The sequence below is a fragment of the Oncorhynchus mykiss genome, chromosome 5, assembly GCF_013265735.2.
Source record: "Oncorhynchus mykiss isolate Arlee chromosome 5, USDA_OmykA_1.1, whole genome shotgun sequence".
NCBI classification, from domain to species: Eukaryota; Metazoa; Chordata; class Actinopteri; order Salmoniformes; family Salmonidae; genus Oncorhynchus; species Oncorhynchus mykiss.
In genome coordinates this window covers 77,983,698-78,002,931 of record NC_048569.1, presented here as the reverse complement: position 1 = coordinate 78,002,931, position 19,234 = coordinate 77,983,698, and the positions used below count along the sequence as shown (strand labels likewise).

Sequence of the window (19,234 nt, the reverse complement as noted above, 5' to 3'; positions counted from 1 at the left end):
AGGAGAATGATAAGCTACAACGACCAAGCATCAAAAGGTAGGCTGCTACTTAATATTCTGAAATTAGTTGTTATTTGTAACTGTAGGATGAGAAAGCGCATCCATTGCTTCCTCAATTATCCTAGCTAGCTAACGTTAGGTAGCTTAACTAGCTCCTTACGGTGTGATGCAGTCAAAACAGGTACGACGTTGTCATATTTGATGATAAATAACCTAGCTATGGCAGTTATTAGTCTACTGGTCTCTCGTCTCTGTCTCCCTCTTCCCTGTTCCACGTGTCACTCGCTGACGGTACGGCCCCTTCCCCTTGCCTAATAGAGTGGCATTTCAATTCAATTCAAATCAAGGGGCTTTATTGGCATGGGAAACATGTGTTAACATTGCCAAAGCAGGTGAGGTAGATATACAAAATTGAAATAAACAATAAAAATTAACAGTAAACATTACACATACAGAAGTTTCAAAACAATAAAGACATTACAAATGTAATTTTATGTATATATACAGTGTTGTAACAATGTACAAATGGTTAAAGTACACAAGGGAAAATAAATAAGCATAAATAAGGGTTGTATTTACAATGATGTTTGTTCTTCACTGGTTGCCCTTTTCTTGTGGCAACAGGTCACAAATCTTGCTGCTGTGATGGCACACTGTGGGATATCACCCAGTACATATGGGAGTTTATCAAAATTGGGTTTGTTTTTGAATTATTTGTGGATCTGTGTAATCTGAGGGAAATATGTGTCTCTAATATGGTCATACATTGGGCAGGAGGTTAGGAAGTGCAGCTCAGGTTCCACCTAATTTTGTGGGCAGTGTGCACATAGCCTGTCTTCTCTTGAGAGCCATATCCTACGGCGGCCTTTCTCAATAGCAAGGCTATGCTCATTGAGTCTGTACATAGTCAAAGCTTTCCTTAAGTTTGGGTCAGTCACAGTGGTGAGGTATTCTGGCACTGTGTACTCTCTGTTTAGGGCCAAATAGCATTCTAGTTTGCTATGTTGTTTTGTTCATTCTTTCCAATGTGTCAAGTAATTATCTTTTTGTTTTCTCATGAATTTGGTTGGGTCTAATTGTGCTGCTGTCCTGGGGCTCTGTGAGGTGTATTTGTGTTTGTGAACAGAGCCCCAGGACCAGCTTGCTTATGGGACTCTTCTCCAGGTTCATCTCTCTGCAGGTGATGGCTTTTTTATGGAAGGTTTGGGAATTGCTTTCTTTTAGGTGGTTGTAGAATTTAACGGCTCTTTTCTGGATTTTGATCATTAGTGGGTATCGGCCTAATTCTGCTCCGCATGCATTATTTGGTGTTCTACGTTGTACACGGAGGATATTTTTGCAAAATTCTGCATGCAGAGTCTCAATTTGGTGTTTGTCCCATTTTGTGAAATCTTGGTTGGTGAGCAGACCCCAGACCTCACAACCATAAAGGGCAATGGACTCCTTGTTGTCCCCAGTCCACCTGGCCGTGCTGCTGCTCCAGTTTCAACTGTTATGCCTGCGGCTATGGAACCCTGACCTGTTCACTGTGATAACAGGAATAATATAACCCCACCCACTTTGCCAAAGCACAGCCCCCACACCACTAGAGGGATATCTTCAACCACCATCCTGAGACAAGGCCGAGTATAGCCCACAAAGATCTCCGCCACGGCACAACCCAAGGGGGGAGCCAACCCAGACAGGAAGATCACATCAGTGACTCAACCCACTCAAGTGACGCACCCCTCCTAGGGACGCCATGAAAGAGCAGCAGTAAGCCAGTGACTCAGCCCCTGTAATAGGGTTAGAGGCAGAGAATCCCAGTGGAAAGAGGGGAACCGGCCAGGCAGAGACAGCAAGGGCGGTTCGTTGCTCCAGAGCCTTTCCGTTCACCTTCACACTCCTGGGCCAGACGACACTCAATCATATGACCCACTGAAGAGATGGGTCTTCAGTAAAGACTTAAAGGTGGAGACCGAGTTTGCATCTCTCACATGTGTAGGCAGACCATTCCATAACAATGGAGCTCTATAGGAGAAAGCCCTGCCTCCAGCTGTTTGCTTAGGAATTCTAGGGACAATTAGGAGGCCTGCGTCTTGTGAACGTAGTGTACGTGTGGGTATGTAAGGCAGGACCAAATCAAAGAGATAGGTAGGAGCAAGCCCGTGTAATGGTTTGTAGGTTAGCAGTAAAGCCTTAAATCCAGCCCTTGCCTTGACAGGAAGCCAGTGTAGGGAGGCTAGCACTGGAGTAATATGATCACATTTTTGGTTCTAGTCAGGATTTTATGTTCCTTTTGATGGCATAGAATGCCCTTCTTGCTTTGTCTCTCAGATCATTCACAGCTTTGTGAAAGTTACCTGTGGTGCTGATGTTTAGGCCAAGGTATGTATAGTTTGTTGTGTGCTCTAGGGCAATGGTGTTTAGATGGAATTTGTATTTGTGGTCCTGGCGACTGGACCTTTTTTGGAACACCATTATTTTGGTCTTACTGAGATTTACTGTCAGGGCCCAGGTCTGGCAAAATCTGTGCAGAATATCTAGGTGCTGCTGTCGGCCCTCCTTGGTTGGGGACAGAATAACCAGATCATCAGCAAACAGTAGACATTTGACTTCAGATTCTAGTAGAGTGAGGCCGGGTGCTGCAGACTTTTCTAGTGCCCGCGCAATTCGTTGATATATATGTTGAAGAGGGTGGGGCTTAAGCTGCATCCCTGTCTAACCCCACGACCCTGTGTGAAGAAATGTGTGTGTGTTTTGCCAATTTTAACCGCACACTTGTTTTTTGTGTACATGGATTTTATAATGTCGTATGTTTTACCCCCAACACCACTTTCTATCAATTTGTATAGCAGACTCTCATGCCAAATTGAGTCGAAGGCTTTTTTGAAATAAGTATTTTCCTTTGTTTTGGTTTGTTTGGTTGTCAATTAGGGTGTGCAGGGTGAATACATGGTCTGTTGTACGGTAATTTGGTAAAAAAGCCAATTTGACATTTGCTCAATACATTGTTTTCATTGAGGAAATGTACAAGTCTGCTGTTAATGATAATGTAGAAGATTTTCCCAAGGTTGCTGTTGACGCATACCCCACGGTAGTTATTGGGGTCAAATTTGTCTCCACTTTTGTGGATTGGGGTGATCAGTCCTTGTTTCCAAATATTGGGGAAGGTGCCAGAGCTAAGGATGATGTTAAAGAGTTTTAGTATTGCCATTTGGAATTTGTTGTCTGTATATTTGATCATTTCATTAAGGACACCATCAACACCACATGCCATTTTTGGTTGGAGGGTTTTTATTTTGTCCTGTAGCTCATTCAAGGTAATTGGAGAATCCAGTGGGTACTGGTAGTCTTTAATAGCTGATTCTAAGATTTGTATTTGGTCCTGTATTTGTTTTTGCTCTTTATGCTTTGTTATAGAGCCAAAACGATTGGAGAAGTGGTTCACCCGTACATCTCCATTTTGGATAGATAATTATTCGTGTTGTTCTTTGTTTAGTATTTTCCAATTTTCCCAGAAGTGGTTAGAGTCTATGGATTCTTCAATTACATTGAGCTGATTTCTGACGTGCTGTTCCTTATTTTTCCATGTGCATTTCTGTATTGTTTTAGTAATTCACCATAGTGAAGGCGCAGACTCAGGTTTTCCAGGTCTCTATGTTTTTGGTTGGACAGGTTTCGCAATTTCTTTCTTAGATTTTTGCATTCTTCATCAAACCATTTGTCATTGTCGTTCATTTTCTTCGGTTTTCTATTTGAGATTTTTAGATTTGATAGGGAAGCTGAGAGGTCAAATATACTGTTAAAATGTTACAATACATTGTAATTACTACATGTTTTCCCATATTCTAGGCAGAGAACAAACACACAACCTGAACATTGACAGCAGCAGTGTCACATAAAAGTGTAATAAAAAAACGTCACTATACTGCCTAAAGCAGCTTTCAGATTCCAAATGTACAGACCATCATTTTTAATAACTCTGACAAGGTATCAGACTCATCTTCTCTGTAACAATAATGCACAGAATCAGGATATCTGTAAACCATTGGCGTCGCCAAGAATTAGTGGCAGGCAGCGACTCTGTTCAAGTGTTCCCCAGTCAAACATTTCCCTCCTCTCAGACTTTAATTCACTCAAAAGGCACAATATAAATGGGCCCTTTCATTTAAACGGAGTGGGCACAAGGAAATGTTTTTCTTTTTCTTAAAAATAATATAAATGACACGGCGCTGACAGTTTCTTGGAGAATAGAATCACTCAAATCCCCTCTCTGTTTTAATTGCTTTTCAACAGTGGTAACAAAGGAGTTAATTTACAAGGAGCCCAGACCACATACAATAACCATTCTCTACTGGCCTTGCCTAGTTATTCCCTGTTTTAATTTTAATTTGAACTTTTTAGTTCAAACCGCTGTGTAGATTAATTTCTGATACGTACAGCATTGTTTTGCACACTGATTTGACACCGTTTTTATTGTTGCAAAGCAAGGCATTTCACTGAGGCTTAATTAACAGGGATAGTAAGGGATTTTATTGCACATGTTACAGCTGAAATATGACAATTACCATTTATGATAGCAGGAGAAAATGACCATGTCTGGATTCTCATTTTTTTTTACACCTTTATTTAACCAGGTAGGCAAGTTGAGAACAAGTTCTCATTTACAATTGCGACCTGGCCAAGATAAAGCTAAGCAGTTCGACACATACAACAACACAGAGTTACACATGGAGTAAAACAAACATACAGTCAATAATACAGTAGAAAATAAGTCTATATACAACATGAGCAAATGAGGTGAGAGGCAAAAAAGGCCACGGTGGCAAAGTAAATACAAGATAGTAAGTAAACCACTGGAATGGTAGATTTGAAGTAGAAGAATGTGCAAAGTAGAAATAGAAATAATGGGGTGCAAAGGAGCAAAATAAATAAATACAATAGGGGAAGAGGTAGTTGTTTGGGCTAAATTATAGATGGGCTATGTACATGTGCAGTAATATGTGAGCTGCTCTGATAGCTAGTGCTTAAAGCTAGTCAGGGAGATAAGTGTTTCCAGTTTCAGAGATTTTTGTAGTTCGTTCCAGCCAAAGGAGGAATTGGCTTTGGGGGTGACCAGAGAGCTATACCTGCTGGAGCATGTGCTACAGGTGGGTGCTGCTATGGTGACCAGCGAGCTGAGATAAGGGGGGACTTTACCTAGCAGGGTCTTGTAGATGACCTGGAGCCAGTGGGTTTGGCAACGAGTATGAAGCGAGGGCCAGCCAACGAGAGAGTACAGGTCGCAGTGGTGGGTAGTATATGGGGCTTTGGTGACAAAACAAATGGCACTGTGATAGACTGCATCCAATTTATTGAGTAGGGTATTGGAGGCTATTTTGTAAATTACATCACCGAAGTTGAGGATCGGTAGGATGGTCAGTTTTACGAGGGTGTGTTTGGCAGCATGAGTGAAAGATGCTTTGTTGCGAAATAGGAAGCCAATTCTAGATTTAACTTTGGATTGGATATGTTTGATGTGAGTCTGGAAGGAGAGTTTACAGTCTAACCAGACACCTAGGTATTTGTCGTTGTCCACATATTCTAAGTCAGAACCGTCCAGAGTAGGGATACTGGAAGGGCGGGCAGGTTCAGGCAGCGATCGGTTGAAGAGCATGCATTTAGTTTTACTTGTATTTAAGAGCAGTTGGAGGCCACGGAAGGAGAGTTGTATGGCATTGAAGCTCGTCTGGGGGCCTTCAGAAGGTATTCATACCCCTTGATTTTCTTCACATTTTGTTATGTTGTAGCCTGAATTCAAAATGGGGGAGATTTTTCTCTCACCCATCTACACAAAATACCCCATAATGACAAAGTGAAAACTTGTTTTTAGACATTTTTGCAAATGTATTGAAAATTAAATACAGAAATATCTCATTTACATAAGTATTCACACCCGAGTCAATACACGTTAGAATCACCTTTTCAGTCTTTCTGGGTAAGTCTCTAAGAGCTTTGCACAACTGTATTGTACAATATGTGCCTTTTAAATTCTTCAAGCTCTGTCAAGTTGGTTGTTGATCATTGCTAGACAGCCATTTTAGTCTTGCCATAGATATTTAAGCTGATTTAAGTCAAAACTGTAACTAGGCCACTCAGGAACATTCAATGTCATCTTGGTGAGCAACTCCAGTGTATATTTGGCCTTGTGTTTTAGGTTATTGTCCTGCTGAATTTGAATTTGTCTCCCAGTGTCTGTTGGAAAGCAGACTGAACCAGGTTTTTCTCTAGGATTTTGCCTGTGCTTAGATTATCCAGATATTTACTTTAGTGCCTTATTGCAAACAGGAGGCATTTTTATTCTGTACAGGCTTCCTTCTTTTCACACTGTCATTTAGGTTAGTATTGTGGAGTAAATTGTTGTTGATCCATCCTCAGTTTTCTCTTGTCACAGCCATTAAACTCTAACTGTTTTAAAGTCACCATGGCCTCATGGTGAAATCCCTGAGTGGTTTCCTTGCAATTTATGTGACTTGTTAATTAAACAATTTTTTACTCCTTAGTTATGCTTTCCGTAAGAAAGGGGTTGAATACTTATTGACTCAAGACATTTCAACTGTTAATTTTTAATGAATTTGTAAAATATTCTAAAAACATAATTCCACATTGACATTATGGGGTATTGTGTGTAGGCCAGTGACACAAATACTAAATTTAATCCATTTCAAATTAAGGCTGTAACACAACAAAATGTGAACAATGTCAAGGGGTGTGAATACTTTCTCATGGCAATATAAGTGCCTGAATTAATGGCTTTGAGCTAGCCCCAAAATATTTAGCATTCTAGAATCACGGCCTTGGAAGAGAGCAGAGTAAACCATTTACTGGTTATTAATTCTGCCTTTCAAAAATAAGCTGTACAACTATCTACTTATGATCTAGTTTTATTTAATAGAAATTGTGTGAAACAAATTAGCAAAAGTAAGTTCCAATATCTTTGTGATCTTAGCATTTGAAAAAAAAATAAGAATATCTAATATCCTAAGTAAATAAGTATTGTTTTCAACACAACTGGCTGCTCATGTTTGTCACTGATCAGAGAGAGGATCCGTATGGGCTTATACTGCTCTCTGCTGGTGGCGGGTGTGAACTCCAACAACAAAGGCAATGACTAACTAATAATTTAGGCATTCTCTAAAATAAATCGGACAAGTAGCAAGTTTAAGAGTGGTGTGGTACTCTTGTCGACAGAGAGATTTAAAAAAAGACAGATTCTCATGTCACTTCTCAAACGACCAACCTGAGAGTCTTTAGAGTACTTTTTGTACTCTATACATGTCTAAATATTATCTACAGTGCCTTTGGAAAGTATTCAGACCCCTTGACCTTTTCCACATTTTGTTATGTTACAGCCTTATTCTAAAATTGATTAAATGTGGGTCTCAGCTATGTTTAGCTAAAAACAATTAAACACAGAGTTACTGTATGATATTAACCATAACACGACATGGGATATAAAAGACACCCAATGGGACTGCAGATGCTCGAATCTGATGCAATGTTACATTCTTAGAACAAAGGTTTCCAAAAGAGTTATTTGGTTGTCCCCATAGGATAACCCTTTAAAGAACCCTTATTGGTTCCAGGTAGAAAGAGTTCTACGTGGAACCCAAAAGGGTTCTACCTAGAACCAAAAAGGGTTCTTCAAAGGGTTATCCTATGAGGACAACCGAAAAAACATTTAAGGTTCTAGATAGCACCTTTATCCCCCCTTGTAAAACAAACAAATTACCTGTAGCGAAACAGATTCTCTAGACAAAAGAAATTTAAACATTGAAAACATCTTATCATATAAAAGTAGTCCTAATCTGAGAGTGGAAGAGATCTCTGATTTAAGGAAGAGCTTGATTAGCATATCAGCATTCTGATGTAGCATAGCATAGTCTGTCTCTCCAAACATCCCTGCAGAAGCCAGCTGTTGAAAGTTAGTCAAGATGGGATATGTGTTACCTTGTGAGGGAATTTGTCCCCAGGTTACTACAGTGTTCCAAATGCCAAGTGTTTGGGCATGTGTCATGTGTTTGCAGAGAGTATGACTTGAGTGATTATTGAGTTCACTGAATGTCCTGTACGGGTGAAGGAGGCAGAGAACGCTAGGATAAGAGCTGTTCAGCGTGTATCCTATGCCGAACAAGCGAGAATAGTTAAACAATGTTGGAGTGGTTCGGTTGCCGTGGAGACACCGCAATCCAGTGCTGTGGGAATTTTGGGGCATTTATTGCTATGGTGATGAATTGCACTGCATGCATGAGTGAATAAGAACTCAAGAAAGGTCGATATCGTATCTGCAGCTGAACGCTTCTTGGAATGAAGAATGTAAAGTGTGAGGAGCTGCATGGCTTATTGACTGGAGCAGCACTTCCGTCCTCTCAGGTCATTGGATCTAAGTTGGGCCCTGAGTGTTTTTGAAGAACTGTTTTATTTTTGTTGGGTGTTTGAGTGGACAAAAAGTTTGTATTTTATTTACCTTTTCCATTTTGGATTTCCCCCTTTTCTATTTTGCGTATCCATTGCGTATCCATTAGTGGGAGACAATACACCGTTTCCGATGTAGTTCGCCCTAAAACACAACAGAAGAAGAAGGCTCTCTGCCATGTTGCCTGCATACTGATGAATACACACATTCACACGATAGAGTGCCATTTAGGACGCATCCAGTGAGTGTCAACATGTTGGCCAAGATGTTTTCCATCATCCTTACAATTATCATGTAGATCTAAAAGCAACACAGACTGCTCAAAGAAATGACTTCAATGGTTATTGGACATGATAGTAAAAGGCATTCAGTGGTTATTGTACATGAGAGTGAAAGACAAAAACAAGTTGCTGTTAGTTAACCTCTGTACTAAGGTCTTGTGCCAAAGATTCCATATTGATCTAAGACAGAAGTATAACACAGTGTTTGCGCAACCATTAGGTCAACACTGTTGGAGAAAAACATAATTTCAAGATTGGAGGAGATTGACAATGACAACTGGTCATAGTGCTGATCAAAGCAGCATGATTCAGGATACCATCACCAGGATAATATGGGTCACAACAAGGGACATTTGCAGAGGCGATTTTAGCATGTAAATCTTGGTGGGGAATATTTTTTTTACAGATGCATGCCAGCAAAGCCACTACCCAAACACTAAACAATGCATTAAATGCACTGTTGTGTCTCTGATTATAATTCAATTATATGCCATGTCATTTCATCAAATCGATTACCTAACGTTGAATTGATTACGTCATTGAATTAAACCATGCAACAATTAAACCATTAACCTGGGGCACCACGGAAGCATTAATTTATATAGAGCGATTATCTCCCGAATCCACTCTCTTAAAGATCTGAAGATCTCTTATATCAATAGCAGTCAATTATTAATCGTCACCTCGATCGGTCTCGTTCTGATTGTCATAAGTACTTGGTTATCTGCACGAACCCTAGCTAACAAGTTGAATCAGCAATACACAAATTGGCTTAATTATTTATTTACTAAATAATCACACAGAATTCTGTATATATATACACAGGATAGATCATACATCGATTACTAATCATGTCATGAAAAGTCCCTAGGGGGCTAACGCGATATGACAGCTGGTTACACAAAAAAAAAGGGGTTGGGTTTGAATGAAAGAGTGGGAAGACTGTGGGGCAAAGGGGATTGGGACTCTATCAGACCTTGAGAAGCTATGATGATGTAAATACAGAATCGTATGCATTCTAATAACCTCCCATTCGGAAAAGGAAAATGCAAGATATATAAACTCAGCAAAAAAAGAAAAGTTCATTTTTCAGGATCCTGTCTGTCACAGATAATTTGAAAATATCAAAATAACTTCACAGATCTTCATTGTAAAGGGTTTAAAACACTGTTTCCCAAGCTTGTTCAATGAACCATAAACAATGAATGAACATGCACCTGTGGAACGGTCGTTAAGACACTAATTAATAGCTTACAGACGGTAGGCAATTAAGGTCACAGTTATGAAAACTTAGGACACTAAAGAGGCCTTTCTATTGACTCTGAAAAACACCAAAAGAAAGAAGCCCAGGGTCCCTGCTCATCAGTGTGAACATGCCTTAGGCATGCTGCAAGGAGGCATGAGGACTGCAGATGTGGCCAGGGCAATAAATTGCAATGTGATTGATTGGTATTTTTAAATCACTGATGAATGATCTTGAGACTGATTCCCTGACCTGTCAATGTTTTTAATTTGCTGTTTTTGATTTTGTTATACTCTTGTGAATTCTATGGTTTCTACTAGATTACTTGTAGTTTTTCATGTTGTTTGTCTGTAATTTTTGTAATGAATTTTTGCTGCATATCTTGGCCAGGACGCTCTTGAAAAATAGATTTTAAATCTCAATGAGCCCTTCCTGTTTTTTAATTTTTTTTATTTGACCTTTATTTATACAGTTTTTTTCTCATTGAGATAATATCTCTTTTCCAAGAGAGACCTGGTCCAATAGGGGGGAACAACATTTCAGACAAAATAACTTACATACACTAACACAACATTAAACAAAACTACAGTGCCTTGCGAAAGTATTCGGCCCCCTTGAACTTTGCGACCTTTTGCCACATTTCAGGCTTCAAACATAAAGATATAAAACTGTATTTTTTTGTGAAGAATCAACAACAAGTGGGACACAATCATGAAGTGGAACGACATTTATTGGATATTTCAAACTTTTTTAACAAATCAAACACTGAAAAATTGGGCGTGCAAAATTATTCAGCCCCTTTACTTTCAGTGCAGCAAACTCTCTCCAGAAGTTCAGTGAGGATCTCTGAATGATCCAATGTTGACCTAAATGACTAATGATGATAAATACAATCCACCTGTGTGTAATCAAGTCTCCGTATAAATGCACCTGCACTGTGATAGTCTCAGAGGTCCGTTAAAAGAGCAGAGAGCATCATGATAAACAAGGAACACACCAGGCAGGTCCGAGATACTGTTGTGAAGAAGTTTAAAGCCGGATTTGGATACAAAAAGATTTCCCAAGCTTTAAACATCCCAAGGAGCACTGTGCAAGCAATAATATTGAAATGGAAGGAGTATCAGACCACTGCAAATCTACCAAGACCTGGCCGTCCCTCTAAACTTTCAGCTCATACAAGGAGAAGACTGATCAGAGATGCAGCCAAGAGGCCCATGATCACTCTGGATGAACTGCAGAGATCTACAGCTGAGGTGGGAGACTCTGTCCATAGGACAACAATCAGTCGTATATTGCACAAATCTGGCCTTTATGGAAGAGTGGCAAGAAGAAAGCCATTTCTTAAAGATATCCATAAAAAGTGTTGTTTAAAGTTTGCCACAAGTCACCTGGGAGACACACCAAACATGTGGAAGAAGGTGCTCTGGTCAGATGAAACCAAAATTGAACTTTTTGGCAACAATGCAAAACGTTATGTTTGGCATAAAAGCAACACAGCTGAACACACCATCCCCACTGTCAAACATGGTGGTGACAGCATCATGGTTTGGGCCTGCTTTTCTTCAGCAGGGACAGGGAAGATGGTTAAAATTGATGGGAAGATGGATGGAGCCAAATACAGGACCATTCTGGAAGAAAACCTGATGGAGTCTGCAAAAGACCTGAGACAATGATCCAAAACATAAAGCAAAATCTACAATGGAATGGTTCAAAAATAAACATATCCAGGTGTTAGAATGGCCAAGACAAAGTCCAGACCTGAATCCAATCGAGAATCTGTGGAAAGAACTGAAAACTGCTGTTCACAAATGCTCTCCATCCAACCTCACTGAGCTCGAGCTGTTTTGCAAGGAGGAATGGGAAAAAATGTCAGTCTCTCGATGTGCAAAACGGATCGAGACATACCCCAAGCGACTTACAGCTGTAATCGCAGCAAAAGGTGGCGCTACAAAGTATTAACTTAAGGGGGCTGAATAATTTTGCACGCCCAATTTTTCAGTTTTTGATTTGTTAAAAAAGTTTGAAATATCCAATAAATGTCATTCCACTTCATGATTGTGTCCCACTTGTTGTTGATTCTTCACAAAAAAATACAGTTTTATATCTTTATGTTTGAAGCCTGAAATGTGGCAAAAGGTCGCAAAGTTCAAAGGGGCCGAATACTTTCGCAAGGCACTGTACTTATAAATGGAAATCATGGAAATTGTCAGGGGTGCGATGTATCCGAAGCCTCACTAGAAGACCTCTCCGGCACCCTCTCCTCCGGTGGCGTTGTTTTGGGTCAGCCTCTGGAATCAGTTCAAATGCCCTGGGAGGTGCAGACAAAGGATCCGCTTTGGGAAAGTCATATTCCTGGTCGTTGTGCTGGTAAGTTGACATCTCTCTGATATCCAATAGTTCTTCCCGGTTGTATGTAAAAACACTTAAGGTTTTCTGGGCTAACAATGTAATAAATAATACAGTAAAAAAAAATGAAATACTGCACAGTTTCCTAAGGACTAGAAGCGAAGCTGCCATTTCTATCAGCGCCATCTTGGAGCAAGGTTGGTCACCTCTGGTATGAAAATGATGCTTTAGTAATAATAGCTAATTTACTAAAATGTCTAACATTTACAAACAAGCTAGGTTATTTGTACATTTTGATTAATTCAATATTGATTCATTGAAGTGTTTAAACTTATTTTAATTGTTAACTTAACTTTATTTTAGATTAACTCGTGTCAATGTTCATTGGTCACAGATCACAATTCTGCAATAAAAAGGTGTGAAGGGGATTAATCTCTAATTTGTCTGTTTCTGTGTTGCTTTCTCAAATGTACATGACCTTTTTGTCCAGTTGTGACCTCTCCAATCAAATCAAATCCAATGTTATTTGTCACATACACATGGTTAGCAGATGTTAATGCGAAATGCAGCAATAACAATATACTGCATAGTTTCCTAGGAACGCGAAGCGAGGCGGCCATCTCTGTCGGCGCCCGGTTTTATTTGATTGTCACTCTGTCACTCAGATTTAATTGTCACTCAGCTTATCATAATAGCATGCATCACCAATGCATGCCAGTATGATGGCATACAGTATGAGGACATTATTGGCCTAATTGGCATGTGCAATCAATGTGCCCCTTGTCATTGTACATCTGAAGCAGAAAATAGCTTAACTCACACATCTTTTGCATTTTGATGAGCTACAGTAACTATATGTTCTCAATGTTAAATGATGCCAGTAGATAATGTATGAGGCTAACCATAAACCAGATGATCTACACTATTTTTCTGACAAATTGTATAGTGCAAATCAAACCCTTGTGTTCTAGGTACAGTACTGTCCATGAAAATAAGGAGCTGGCAATTTGTATGCTCATTAAAAATGTCCAAAAAGAAAAGAATTTGACGTGGGGAGTTTTGTAATTCTACCTAGTTTGTTTGAGAATGATTTTAGAATACAGAAACAAGATCAGAAGGTCAATGGCATGGAGGAGGATTGCAGAGATGTTGGCTACCAGCCGGCTATCCCCCGGTTAGTTAACCCTGCACCTTAGAAGCTGCCGCCCTTTGTACATAGACACAGAATCGCTGGTCATTTTAATCATATTTACATACTGCTTTACTCATTTACTATGTATATACTGTATTCTATTCTATTGTATTTTTGTCAATGCCACTCCGACATTGCTCATCCTAATATTTATATATTTCTTAATTCTATTCTTTACTTTTAGATTTGTGTGTATTGTTGTGAATTGTTAGATACTACTGCACTGTTGGAGCTAGGAACACAAGCATTACGCTACACCTGCAATAACATCTGATATATATGTGTATGTGTCCAATAACATTTTTTTCATGGTGGGTAAAGAAATATTTGCACAAAAATGTTTGCAAGTCAAAGCCACAATTTCCTTTACCCAAAGTTCCCATTAATGTCCATGTAGGCCTATGTATTTTACAGGAAGTGAGCTTTAATTATCAATGTCATGACACCAGTCTAATGAAAGAGCCATAAACTATAATATATGAGAATCGTGTTAAAATACCATAATCCAACAGGTAGCATATTACATGGGAAATTGGTGCTTAGTGTGTAATGTACAATGTTATAATGTGTGTTACTGGTGATTTCTACCCTTTGGGGAGCAAATTTCACAATTTAATTTAGTCAACAAATTCACATGGCTTTGATCGCAGTTTGGAAGTTGAGTTTGCTTGATGTTCATAGCTAGCAGGCAGCATAAACAAAAATGTGTTGTGCAAGTCTCTCTTCACCTACCATCAGCGCCAACAACCTATGCAATCCTCCTCCACGCCATTGACTTTATGATTTGTCTGTATTCTTGCAACGCAAAATCATATAGAATTGGAAAACCAGACACAGCGATGATTGGCTTTCCTCCATATGTTTTGGTTTGCTCTTGGCCAAAACTAATCACAGGAGGAACTATGTTTTATGAAGGGAAGATTTTCAAGCAAACATCTGCTCCTCACCTGATGGTTAACAGCAGCAGTGGCCGCATGCAATTTGCATAATGTAGAGCAGAGCTGAACTTTTTGTATCGCTCACACCTTCCCATTGCTCCGCGTGCCCCCATTGAAAATGAAGAGGGGCGGACTTCATCTGGCGAATTCGGAAGAGGTGGAAACCATATGTAATCTTGATGTTCACAGGCGATGGCGCATGGGACAGAGAACAAAAACGTGGCACTCTCCTGATTCCTTTCAGCGTCCCAACCTGTGATTTCAAAGCTAACCCACACCCTAACCACATTGCTAACCTGGCCTAAACCTAATCTTAAATGAAGACCAAAAAGCAAATGTTTGTTTTCATGAAATGTTACGATATAGCCCATTTTGACTTTGTATCTGTGATATCTAGTGTAATCCTAATATTAACTATAACCCTTAACCATTTAAAATGTCAATTTCAGTGGGGTAGGAGTAGGGAGGTCCCAATGACCCGGATAGCACGGACAATCATGCATTTCATAAATAATTGTTTTCATACCGCCAGGGGGCGTCTTTACTTCTTCGTCAAACCTTATTATTACCATATTATAGAAATGATTCAATGGATTGTCTTTTTCCCCGTTTCATATATTTTTTTAATATACTAATATTAACTAACTTATTTGAGGTTTAGTTAAGGATATTTAGCATTAATTTAACAAACAATTAGTTGTTTTGAGCCTTTCAACAAAGACTTGTTTGAGCTGGATTGTGGCCATGATATTGAAACAAACTGCTGATTTTTCGTGCCGACCAATGAATGCAACCCATGAGCTCTTCATTACTTTAGCACGAAGGGATCACGTTTCTCTCCAGCCAATCCGAGGCAAGGCGATCCCATCTCCCTTTTATAAATCGGACTGTTTTTTTTTTTGTTGTTGTAGGCGAATGAAAGGTAACCATTTGGGATTGCACAGGACATTTACTGAAGGCTGTACCAGGGTTTTAATCCCATTCTTTACTTGCTATAAGGTAATTATTTCTGAATAATGTTCAAAGTTCTAGGATAAACTATGACAATTTCATTGTGTATGTTTATCAAATTGGACTAATTGGTGTTTAGTTTTGCACCTTTTAGCCTAATTATAAGGTATTTTATTAAATCCTATTACTATGATTGTTGAACTCCTAGTTCTATGATTGTGTGTCGCTTTTTATTGTTTAATCTGATGGGTAGTGTGATCTAGACGTATATTTGCCTGACGACAGAAACTACAGTGCGCTTTAATTTCCTTCATTGTAAACTGGGATTAGTAACGTTGTAAGTAACCATGACCACACAGTGGTTTGCTGTCATAGCAGCATGTTTTCATGCATACTACAAACCTTCATGGATTTGACTCGATATTACCAGGATGTTGATAGTGATCTCATTTATAACACGTTGGTGCAATTTTAATTTGGCAGCTACTCTTACAAAACAACCACATATAAATCCTATTGTTTTTAGTGTTAAAATTAAATCCCTGGTTGCTGACCAAGCTGTCTTGAAGCAGGATGGTGGAGGAGGGGAAGCATCAGGTGTAGCCACATGCATGGACTCGTCTGTTTAGGCCTCACACATTGTCTGGTTGTTTTGAGTAGATTTAATTTTTACTATAAATCACTGGACAGGCACAATATAATAACTGTAGACCTCAAATGTTTCAATTCTAAGAATCAAATGCATGTATTTCTCTTTGTTCCAAAGTTTAAGGCTCAGTGAAAATGGCCACTTCAGAGAGTGCCAGCTTGAGTAAAGCTGTGAAGCAGCAGTATATGGATCTTCCTCAGGGAGACAAGGTTCAGGCCATGTACATCTGGATAGATGGGACTGGAGAGGGGCTCCGCTGCAAGACCAGAACTCTGGATTCCGAACCCAAGGCCATTGATGGTAAGTTTAGCAACCCTTTAAGAAAAACAAATGGCCAATGGGAACTCCTACCCCGTGATGTGATTGAGATGCATAAGATCAGAGGTTTACATTCATAGATCTTAAACAAACGTTTAGGCTTACTTCAATAATACGCTCTGTGTTTTATACAGATTGTATACTCATTGAATGATCAAATTCTGATTGATGATACTCCTTACATTACCCTGAACCTAAAGAGTAGTTGAGTCCCTTTTAGTTCTGTTAATTTCAGTTCCCCCTCTCCAGATCTTCCAGAGTGGAACTTTGATGGTTCCAGTACGTACCAGTCAGAGGGCTCTAACAGCGACATGTATCTGATCCCTGCTGCTATGTTCAGAGACCCCTTCAGGAAAGACCCCAACAAACTGGTCCTGTGTCAAGTGCTCAAATACAACCGCAAGCCTGCAGGTAAGCCTGAGCAGTAAAGTGGCATTAGGGCACAAATGTTTGTGAAAGATAATTAATACTTGTGTTTCTTATTGGACAAGTTCAGAATTCTGCTGACAGTTAATGTCTTTCATTTCGTGCCTACTGAACACAGCCCTCCCTTAAATGAGCTTTGAGTCCAGTCCCAATTGGCTCAGTGTAATGTATTCCTATATCTGTCTCCCTCCAGAAACCAATCTCCGGCGGATGTGTAAGAAGATCATGGAGATGGTAGAGAACCAGGTCCCTTGGTTTGGTATGGAACAGGAATACACCATCCTGGGCACAGACGGACATCCTTTTGGTTGGCCTTCTAACGGCTTCCCTGGTCCCCAAGGTCAGTTTGAGAGTTCTCTGTGTCCCAAATGGCACCCAATTCCCTATATAGTGCTCAACGTATGACCCGATGTATAGGGGAAAGGGCTGCCATTTCAGACATAGCCTTGGTTTTTCAGCAGACTCTTATCCAGCGTGACTTGAAATTGGTACATTCAACTAAAGTACTTAGGTTTGAGAGTTAAAACTGTTCACTGTTTTAACCAATGCCAAAAAACCACTGGCATTAAACCTGTTGATGTGTTGTTTCTGAACAGGTCCCTACTACTGTGGAGTAGGCGCAGACAAGGCGTATGGTAGAGACATCGTAGAAGCCCACTACAGGGCCTGTCTTTATGCCGGGGTTCAGATATGTGGCACCAATGCTGAAGTCATGCCAGCTCAGGTAGGAAACACTGCACATTATATCAAAATAAATCCTTTTGGGGACAATTTTTACCACATACACCGATTAAACCTGCCTTTTTAGTCCTGGATTGAGCTTCATTTGTGACTGGGGAAACAGCCCAGTGTTCTAAAACATTTAAACTTTCAAGCTAGAATCTCTCATCCCTAAGCCTCATGTACAGTCTGTATTGTGTCTTCCAGTGGGAGTTCCAGGTGGGACCTTGTGAAGGGATCAACATGGGAGACCACCTCTGGGCAGCTCGGTTCATCCTGCACCGGGTCTGTGAGGACTTTGGTGTAGTGGCCTCATTTGACCCCAAGCCCATCCCTGGGAACTGGAATGGTGCTGGCTGCCATACCAACTTCAGCACCAAGGAGATGAGAGAAGATGGTGGGTTGAGGTAGGCATGAATTGAGTTTGTGCTGGAAATGCATTAAGGGACATTTTCACTGGACCCATATTAATCCTAGGGCTAGACTTCAATGGCATTTTCCATTGAAAGTGCTTCTTAGCAGAGAGGAAAGGGTGACGCGAGGTTTTCCTCGCCAAAATAAGCCCAATGGGTTTATTTTGGACCGAACCTTGTCATCTGTCTTCCTGCCTTCGGGACATCTCCCATTGTTAAGGTGGAGACATGAGCATCTCGTCATTATATACAGATCTCTCTTCGTCAAAGACAAGTCAAAAGCTAAATCTCTGTCTGGAACACCGGCATAAGGTTTTCAGTCTTAAATCTCTTTAGCGGAGGATTAACCCCCCCCCCCCCCCCCCCTGTCCACTAAGGGCCATTGAGGAGTCGATCGAGAAGCTGGGAAAGAGACACCGTTACCACATCTGTGCCTACGACCCCAAAGGGGGGCTGGACAACGCGCGCCGGTTGACCGGTCACCACGAAACGTCCAACATCCATGAGTTCTCAGCCGGTGTGGCGAACCGCGGTGCCAGCATCCGCATCCCCCGCTCAGTGGGTCAGGACAAGAAGGGCTACTTCGAGGACCGCCGCCCGTCAGCTAACTGCGACCCATATGCAGTCACAGAAGCCATGATACGCACATGTTTGCTCAGTGAAGTGGGGGAGGAGCCTACAGAATACAGCAAATAAACTAGTTACTCTGTTGGACTGAAATAATCCCCTTTCTCTCCTCTTGCGCTACGCCTCATGAAGTGTCATTTCCAGTACTGTTTTGTCTGTGGCTTTGGAAACCCCTTGTATAAATTGCAAATCTTGACCATCCATTTAGGGCTTACTTTTTAGCCATTAAAAAATATTTTACTTGAGATGAATGAGTATTGAGTATGATTGATGTATTCTGCTGTGTGTTCAGGGTAGCGTAGTCCCTACCTTTTTTAGCTTGATCACTGCCAATATTGCCATAAAATTGATGCTAAAGAATGATTCCAGACATGTCAGTCGAGGGTGAAATGTTTCCTATGTATAGGTCTAGTTTTGTGTATCAATTTGCGACTCATGTTTAACATGATATACTAACCAAGATGCTGTAGATTTATGACTATGCCATCCATGTGTGGTCTGGCTCGTGTGGTACACAAACCCAAAAGGATCCAAGGTGCATCTGTGTTTTTATACATGTGTGGATCTCTATTGTCTACCATTTAGTAGAAGTTGTATCCAGAACCCATTTTCTTATTTGGAACATTAAAAAATATTTTTTAATCTGATTCTTCAATTGTACAGTATCATTTGTTCATGTTAAAGTAAACGGTA

At 40.2% G+C, this 19,234-nt stretch overlaps 1 protein-coding gene across 1 annotated transcript; it reads left to right on the top strand.

The window, feature by feature from the left end:
- The first annotated feature begins 15,276 nt into the window (after window positions 1-15,276).
- On the top strand, window positions 15,277-19,188 carry glulb (glutamate-ammonia ligase (glutamine synthase) b). Its single transcript, XM_021604447.2, has 7 exons — window positions 15,277-15,436; window positions 16,155-16,337; window positions 16,605-16,766; window positions 16,975-17,121; window positions 17,378-17,505; window positions 17,709-17,908; window positions 18,292-19,188. The coding sequence occupies exons 2-7, from the start codon at window positions 16,172-16,174 to the stop codon at window positions 18,608-18,610; spliced, it is 1,122 nt and encodes a 373-aa protein (XP_021460122.1). The 5' UTR covers window positions 15,277-15,436; window positions 16,155-16,171; the 3' UTR covers window positions 18,611-19,188.
- Window positions 19,189-19,234: the final 46 nt, after the last annotated feature.